Below are 9,083 nucleotides of genomic sequence, written 5' to 3'. Positions count from 1 at the left end.
TCTGTGCTTGGAAAGGCCCTTGCTAGCCCTCCATTCCATGTTTCTACAGTATAATCTCCTAACAATCTAGCAGGAATCCCATATTGTCACTGGAATAATGGTTCAGAGGATCTCTGGAAAAATCTCAGACCTGAGCATGGAGTAGAGACACACACAGACATGGGATCTAAAGGAGGGGAATTCTGTAGTGTATTCTCAGACACAGAAGTGAGATTTCTCACTGGATACCAATATGCCTGTGCCCTCCATCTCCCAGGTATCTGGCTTCTCACTTCCTCCTATTTATCTTCCACAAAAAAGGAGGGATCCAGATTTCGACCTTGAGTGCCTGCTGTCTCTGATAAAATACAGCTCCCAGGATGTGAGGAGATCTGGGCCCTGCCTTCAGGGATCCACATGTCAAATTGGGTACTTCCCTCTCTGGGTCTCCTGGTCAGAGTTGGGATACCATAGAGTTGAAATCTTGGTTTGGTTCATGCATTCAGAGGTACAACTTCAAATATGTAATTCATGTCAGGATGCATTGATGCTGGTATTGTTAGGGACCTTAAAATAATCTAGTACATGTTTTCTGACAGTCCAAATGGTAAGTCCTAAAATGAGCTAACCAGGGGAGCTTTTAAAGATCAGAAGTTCTTCCTAAGAAGAACAGCCCATTAGTCCAGATGAATTAGCTATTGCATTGTGTTAAGGCAGGGGCCAGACCCCATGATATGTATTAATCCCCTCTACTTTAGAGATGCCATAATTCTCAATCTGTGTTTCTGTATTCTATGAATCCATGATTCTTTCTACATATTACCCTGTGAGTCTACCAGACTAATATTATTACATAAATCCATAGGTCTCTCTTTCTATGTGCTTGTGTCCAAAGAGATAAGTAGGCCCTTTTGGGAATAACCCTGTGACTCACCCTCACACAGATGACCTCACAGTCATCTGACTTCTCCATACCTCAACTTCCCAGCCTATAAAATGGGTGGGGCACAGCCCCACACCTGTTTTGGTGGCTCGTGGAAACTGTATCTCTCACCAGAGATGTTAGTGCTTCCTGAAGATGTTAAACCCATTAGTGACAGCTTAGCCCCACAGAAGAGGAAGTGAGCCAATTAGAGCTCATGGATGGCTCAAGGTGAACAGATTGGCTAATAGTAGGATGTCATTGGCCATATGGAGGAAGGAGGTTGGATTAGGGTGTACTGTCATTGGAAAGAACACTGGTTCATTCAATCATTCATTCATTGGTGTAGTTAGTGTTCTCCAGGTCCTCCAGTTGAGCCAGATGATATACAGTGAATGTGTCCACAGTTATAAATGCATAGAAATTATGGTCTAGTGGGAATGACTCCATGAATAGTGAGGGTATAAATACATTTCCTTTGTAGAAGAAGCCTCTACAATCTTAGAATATCATAGCCAGGAGGGGCTTCACTGACTATTTTATGGTGGAAAAGAAAAAGCGTAGAGATAGCAGAACACATGGGGGCCACACTATGAGGCAATAACAGAATCAGAACTAGGCTGAGTTTCATTTGTGTTTTGAACTCTCTCTCTTGTTTTGTTGATGTGCCTTAAAATGATTGCCCTTCTATGGCATTTTCTTCTGTAGAGAGTAGGGTTGTCCCATCCTATGTCTGAGTTATAGGACTTCTTAATAACTGTGTCTGTTGGTCTGCTAAAAGGTATAGTTCTTAAAGCATCCCGTATTTCAACACTAAAAATAGCTGTTTTGGCAGAAAAAAAAAGAAGAATAAATTTGGGTTCAAATTCTGGGTCTACTACTTTAAGCTATGTGAGCTTTGACAGGTTTTTAAAACTTATTTAAGATACTATTATGGAGACTAAATGTGATGAACTAACCATGTGATATGTATGGCCCCAGTAAAAGATCATTCTTATCCCATTGTTCTCATAAAACATCAGGCCTGGGTGCCAGCTGAGGTGGGACACAGAATAGGTAAATGGAACAACCTAACACCACTTTCATAGAAGATGGCGGAGAAGTAGCAGCCTGAGACTACTTCAGCTAGCCAGAGATCAGCTAGATAGCTTATCTAAAGATTGCAAACACCTGAAAATCCATCGGCAGATCGAGAGAAGAAGAACAGCAATTCTGGAAACAGAAAAACAACCACTTCCTGAAAGGTAGGACCGGCGGAGAAGTGAATCCAAAGCGACGGGAAGATAGACCCCGGGGGGAGGGGCCGGCTCCCGGCAAGCAGCGGAGCAACCGCGCACAAAATCAGGACTTTTAAAAGTCTGTTCCGCTGAGGGACATCGCTCCAGAGGCTACCCGGGGCAAACCCCACACGGGGTCAGTGTGCCCTCAGGTCCCGCAGGGTCACAGAAGGATCGGGGGTGTCTGAGTGTCGCAGAGCTTGCGGGTATTGGAATGGGAAAGCCGGCTACAGAGACAGAGCCGACAGTAAGCTCGCAGCTCGGGGTGACCTTGAACCGGTCGCAGGCTCGGTGAGCTCGGAGCGCGGCCGGAGGATAGGCAGACGGTAGTTACTGGGCGCTGTTCTCTGAGGGCGCACTGAGGAGTGCGGCCCTGGGCTCTCGGCTCCTCCGGGCCGGAGACCAGGAGTCCGCCATTTGTATTCCCGTACTCTGGAACTCTACGGAAAGCGCTCAGGGAACAAAAGCTCCTGAAAGCAAACCCAAGCGGATTACTCACCCCGGCCCCAGGTAAGGGCGGTGCAATTCCGCCTGGGGCAAAGACACTTGAGAATCACTACAACAGGCCCCTCCCCCAGAAGAGCAACAAGAAATCCAGCCGAGACCAAGTTCACCTACCAAAGAGTGCAGTTTCAATACCAAGGAGAGCAGCAGAATTCTAGAGGAGGAGAAAGCAAAGCACAGAACTCATGGCTTTTTCCCTGTGATTTTTTTTTAGTCTTGCGATTAATTTAATTTTTTTCTTTCTCATATTTTGTTTTTTGTTGTTGTTGTTTTTTTTTTTTTTTTCTCGCCTTCGGGTAAAATTTTTTTTAACTGTTACCTTTTTCTTTTTTTAACGATTTTTTACTAGTTTATCTAATATATATATTTTTTCTTTTTTATATTTTTCTTAGGTGTTTTTTTTTTAATTCTTTACTTTCTTTTTTTTTCTCTTTTTTCTTTTTTTTTTTTTCCTTTCTTCCTTTTTGAACCTCTTTTTATCCCCTTTCTACCCCGTCACGATTCGGGATCTCTTCTAATTTGGTTAAAGCATACTTTTCTGGGGTTGTTGCCACCCTTTTAGTATTTTACTTGCCCCTTCATATACTCTTCTCAGGACAAAATGACAAGACGGAAAAATTCAACACAAAAAAAAGAACAAGAGGCAGTACCGAAGGCTAGGGACCTAATCAATACAGACATCGGTAATATGTCAGATCTAGAGTTCAGAATGACAATTCTCAAGGTTCTAGTGGGCTCGAAAAAGGCATGGAAGATATTAGAGAAACCCTCTCGAGAGATATAAAAGCCCTTTCTGGAGAAATAAAAGAACTAAAATCTAACCAAGTTGAAATCAAAAAAGCTATTAATGAGGTGCAATCAAAAATGGAGGCTCTCACTGCTAGGATAAATGAGGCAGAAGAAAGAATTAGTGATATAGAAGACCAAATGACAGAGAATAAAGAAGCTGAGCAAAAGAGGGACAAACAGCTACTGGACCACGAGGGGAGAATTCGAGAGATAAGTGACACCATAAGACGAAACAACATTAGAATAATTGGGATTCCAGAAGAAGAAGAAAGAGAGAGGGGAGCTGAAGGTATACTAGAGAGAATTATTGGGGAGAATTTCCCCAATATGGCAAAGGGAACGAGCATCAAAATTCAGGAGGTTCAGAGAATGCCCCTCAAAATCAAGAAGAATAGGCCCACACCCCATCACCTAATAGTAAAATTTACAAGTCTCAGTGACAAAGAGAAAGTCCTGAAAGCAGCCCGGGAAAAGAAGTCTGTAACATACAATGGTAAAAATATTAGATTGGCAGCTGACTTATCCACAGAGACCTGGCAGGCCAGAAAGAGCTGGCATGATATTTTCAGAGCACTAAATGAGAAAAACATGCAGCCCAGAATACTATATACATCTAGGCTATCATTGAAAATAGAAGGAGAGATTAAAAGCTTCCAGGACAAACAACAACTGAAAGAATTTGCAAACACCAAACCAGCTCTACAGGAAATCTTGAAAGGGGTCCTCTAAGCAAAGAGAGAGCCTACAAGTGGTAGATCAGAAAGGAACAGAGACCATATACAGTAACAGTCACCTTACAGGCAAAACAATGGCACTAAATTCATATCTCTCAATAGTTACCCTGAATGTTAATGGGCTAAATGCCCCTGTCAAAAGACACAGGGTATCAGAATGGATAAAAAAACAAAACCCATCTATATGTTGCCTCCAAGAAACTCATTTTAAGCCCGAAGACACCTCCAGATTTAAAGTGAGGGGGTGGAAAAGAATTTACCATGCTAATGGACAGCAGAAGAAAGCAGGAGTGGCAATCCTTATATCAGATCAATTAGATTTTAAGCCAAAGACTATAATAAGAGATGAGGAAGGACACTATATCATACTCAAAGGGTCTGTCCAACAAGAAGATTTAACAATTTTAAATATCTATGCCCCCAACGTGGGAGCAGCCAACTATATAAACCAATTAATAACAAAATCAAAGAAACACATCAACAATAATACAATAATAGTAGGGGACTTTAACACTCCCCTCTCTGAAATGGACAGATCATCCAAGCAAAAGATCAGCAAGGAAATAAAGGCCTTAAACGACACACTGGACCAGATGGACATCACAGATATATTCAGAACATTTCATCCCAAAGCAACAGAATACACATTCTTCTCTAGTGCACATGGAACATTCTCCAGAATAGATCACATCCTCGGTCCTAAATCAGGACTCAACCGGTATCAAAAGATTGGAATCATTCCCTGCATATTTTCAGACCACAATGCTCTAAAGCTAGAACTCAACCACAAAAGGAAGTTTGAAAAGAACCAAAATACATGGAGACTAAACAGCATCCTTCTAAAGAATGAATGGGTCAACCGGGAAATTAAAGAAGAATTGAAAAAAATCATGGAAACAAATGATAATGAAAATACAATGGTTCAAAATCTGTGGGACACAACAAAGGCAGTCCTGAGAGGAAAATATATAGCGGTACAAGCCTTTCTCAAGAAACAAGAAAGGTCTCAGGTACACAACCACTTTCATGGACAGTAGGTTTCACAGATGAAGCTATGGAGTGTTTCAGACATGGACGGTAGGTTTCACAGATGAAGCTATGGAGTGCTACAAGCCCACCCAACATAGGAATGATGGGGAAAGCAGGAAACTTTCCAAGTCTGGGTCAAAATCTCCCCCTTGCTTCCTCCAAGCCACTCAGGGGAAGACCCTGCAAGACCTGACTTGAGCTGGGGAAGTGTCTAAGGACTGGTGGGGGTTTGTCTTCTTTGCTGACGAAATTGGAAGCTTTAAGATTTATGGTCATGGAGAAATCGGGATCCATTATGGACAAATGTAGAAACACTTTTTCCTTACGTGCTATGGGGCCACAGTGGGGCTTGCACTACTGAACTGAGGGAGTGGTAGTTTGCAACTAGGGATTGGCTCAGGATCAAGATACCTTTCTGCATTGGGCAACTTGACATGGATCAGTGACAAGAGCGTGGGCTCTGTAAATACACAGGCCTGGGTTCAAGTGATACTCCATTGCCTACCAATGGGACTACCTTGGTGAAATAGTTAGGCCTCTGGGTCTTAGTTTCCTTGTAAAATAGGGCTAGTATAACCTACCTCACAAGATGTGCTTAATATATATTATTGCCATTTTTCTTGCTGTATTTACTGCACTGAAGAAAGTGAAGGAGGCAGATATTCAGGGACAGTGTTATGTACAGAAATAAAAGGCATCTTATAGCAATAAAGACCATGGCTTATGAAGGCAGACTGCATGCATGTGAATTCTGGCTTCTTACCTAATTGCTTTGTGACAATGGGTAACTTCCTTAATCTTTTAAAGCCTCAGTTACAGGGTCTTCTGTAAATGTACACCCCTTATGAACTGTTTGGCACATATGAAGCATTCAGTTAAATGTTAGAGTTTACAATTGTTATCACACAGTGTTCATTTGGCTGGAATTCCCACTGTGCTGGTATCTAGGCCCAGTATTGAGGTCCAGAAAGGTGAGGATAAAGAGGTTATGGGGCATGCAAAGTTGAGGATGTGGGATATAGGGCATGATAAACTGAGGAGAGACACCCTAGATATAGAGCCTGAGCTCTGAGATCATTAAGCAGCCACCCAGTTTCCTAAATAAACAGAATAACCTGCCAGTCCATGGAGCAAACCTGGAGTTCTTGGCGGGGTTTGTTGCCATCCTGAGGCAGAGACCACTGGGGCCAGCAGCCCAAACCAGCAGGACCCACCATGGGGCCCCTCAGGAAGAATTCACTATTTAGGCTGAGGAGAGGTACAATATAGCTTTTGGCATGGTGTATGAAAAATTGAGAAGCTAACTGTATTTTGAAAAAGTCCTTGAAGTCTCATGTGACCTAGAAACAGCTTCATAGGTACAGATCTCATAGGCATCTCTACTCTCATAACTTCTAGAAAAAGAAGGCTGAGTTATTTCATGAAGAAGGTCAAAGGAATCATTTATCTTGTGTTCAGGAAAATTCAATGTCAAGCAGAGACATGCTCTGCCTCTGAGTGAAGAGCCAGGCATACTGGGGAGGAATCTCACCAATGCAGTGCCAGCCCTGGTCCTCGTGATCTCTTCTGCTTCATTCAGATGCCATTAAATTGCCTCACTGCCACCCTATAAAAGGCCTTCCTAGTGGCCAGCTCCTCAGATCCTTGGCCTCTCCCCGTCTTGTTCCTGTCAGTGAAAAAGGTAAGTCTATGCCTGGGTTAGGGATACAACTAGGAAGGAGAGGTGACATTAGGGTGGGTTGAAGGTGGTCAAAATGAGGCATGAGGGGTGCCTGGGTGGCTCAGTGGGTTAAGCCGCTGCCTTCGGCTCAGGTCATGATCTCAGGGTCCTGGGATCGAGTCCCGCATCGGGCTCTCTGCTCAGCAGGGAGCCTGCTTCCTCCTCTCTCTCTGCCTGCCTCTCTGCCTACTTGTAATCTCTCTCTGTCAAATAAATAAATAAATCTTTAAAAAAAAAAATGAGGCATGAGGGTGGCCGCTGAAGGAGCTAGGGTAGAGCTGGTGGGAAGTGCAGAGGCTGGGGCCTGAAGGGTAGAGGCAGAGGTACGGAACTAGAGCCAAGCTGTTGACCTTGTGTCAGAAGGGGTTGTCAGAGAACAACCATACTTTCTCTCCCTGATTGCAGTTGTGCAGTCCACTCATGTATCCATTTATGTGGTGAAGTGATAGTCCATCCGGCCTGAAGAGCAAATGGTGGAAACTCAAACTCCAGACTTGTCATGCTCTGTAGGGCTCAACCTGAGACTCACATTGATTCTGGGTCTACTGACAAGAACTTGCTTTCCCTGGGTACTGCCTGGCCTGGCAGGAAGGAATAAGAAACTCAGTCCTGAGAGAGCTGGCAATGAGGGGAAATAATTTTCTAAGGAGAATCTGTAATACAGGCAAAAAACTGAGTAAGAAAAGAGGAGGCTTGGAGAATTGGGTAGAAAAGACATCACTCCTTCCAGCCCTTCATTTTCCACTATGGTAACTGAGGCACATGTCCAGGCACAGGCACAAGAGCCAAGCAAGATCCCTGGCTTTGAGTTCACCCTATGTCAGGTCTGAGTGCCTGTGACCTTCCCAAAAGTGTTCCTGCTTACAGATCATTCTATTCATATGGGATGCTGAGGGTTTCCCTGGAAACCTTCTAGTTCTAATGAGACTTTTCTTTTCAGATTTTACAAAACCACAGGAAGATGTGTGATCAGCAGAAGCAGCAACAGATCCCCCCGTCTTGTGTGAAAGGTTCTGGATTAGGAGCTGTGCAGAGTACCAAAGGTACCTCTGTGAAATGCACAGCTCCAACCCAGACCCAAACCTATGTGAAATGTGTAACTCCTTGCCAGACTCAGACCTATGTAAAATGCCCAACTCCATGCCCAACTCAGACCTATGTGAAATGTGTAACTCCTTGCCAGACTCAGACCTATGTTAAATGCCCAGCTCCATGCCCAACTCAGACCTATGTGAAATGTGTAACTCCTTGCCAGACTCAGACCTATGTGAAATGCCCAGCTCCATCCCAGACAACCTATATGAAATGCCTAGCTCCTTGTCAGACATACATGAAGTACCCAGCTCTGTGCCAGACAACCTATGTGAAGTGCCCAACCCCATGCCAGACCCAGACTTGCTATGGTCAGGGCCCTTCTCCTGGCCAGACCTACTATGTTCAGGCTCCTGCAAGTAGCTTGACCACCTCATGTGGCGTACCTGATCCATGCTCTGCACCCTGTTCCACCAGCTACTGCTGCCTGGCTCCCCGGACCTTTGGGGTAAGTCCCCTAAGACGCTGGGTCCAACGGCCCCAAGACTGCAACTCAGGATCATCTGGCTGCTGCGAAGATTCTGGGTGCTGCAGCTGTGGGGGCTGCAGTTGTGGTGGCTGTGGCTCTGGGTGCTGCTGCTTGGGAATTATCCCCATGAGGTCCCGAGGTCCTGCATGCTGTGATCGTGATGATGACTGCTGTTGTTAAATACAAAACAACCTTGCTCCATCGTCTGGAACATTCACCAGCCTCTGGCCCCCACTTCCCTATATTCCCAATGATGTAGAATTTCATTGCTTCACTGTGTACTTTGCTTCTCTATGAAGGCAGCCTGCTAGAGTTCGCGCTCTCCCCAAACTTTGGCAAGAATAAAGCTCTGAATGCAATTCATAGTGGTGTCCTGTCTATTTGGTCCATATTTCTACTTTTCTATCAGAAACTCTTCCTCTCTTCCTCTTGTTTCTCAACAAGAGGAAAAGTCTGAATGGACATGAATAAGCAGACCAAGCTGGAATAATCCTAGCCTGGGATTCTGGATCATTCTAGAATGCCCCTAATAAACTTCCCCATGCAAGTTAGCTGGAGATTTGGGGAT

General features: G+C 44.2%; 1 protein-coding gene across 1 annotated transcript; it reads left to right on the top strand.

Moving 5' to 3' along the window:
* Positions 1-6,864: 6,864 nt before the first annotated feature.
* On the top strand, positions 6,865-8,872 carry CUNH1orf68 (chromosome unknown C1orf68 homolog). Its single transcript, XM_004782324.1, has 2 exons — positions 6,865-6,915; positions 7,895-8,872. The coding sequence occupies exon 2, from the start codon at positions 7,916-7,918 to the stop codon at positions 8,693-8,695; it is 780 nt and encodes a 259-aa protein (XP_004782381.1). The 5' UTR covers positions 6,865-6,915; positions 7,895-7,915; the 3' UTR covers positions 8,696-8,872.
* The last annotated feature ends 211 nt before the right edge of the window (positions 8,873-9,083 follow it).

Source organism: Mustela putorius, unplaced genomic scaffold, assembly GCF_011764305.1.
Source record: "Mustela putorius furo isolate JIRA1106 unplaced genomic scaffold, ASM1176430v1.1 tig00000695_pilon_pilon_pilon, whole genome shotgun sequence".
Classification (NCBI taxonomy): Eukaryota; Metazoa; Chordata; class Mammalia; order Carnivora; family Mustelidae; genus Mustela; species Mustela putorius.
The sequence above is the reverse complement of the archived record's forward strand: the minus strand, read 5'-3'. Positions and strand labels throughout refer to the sequence as shown.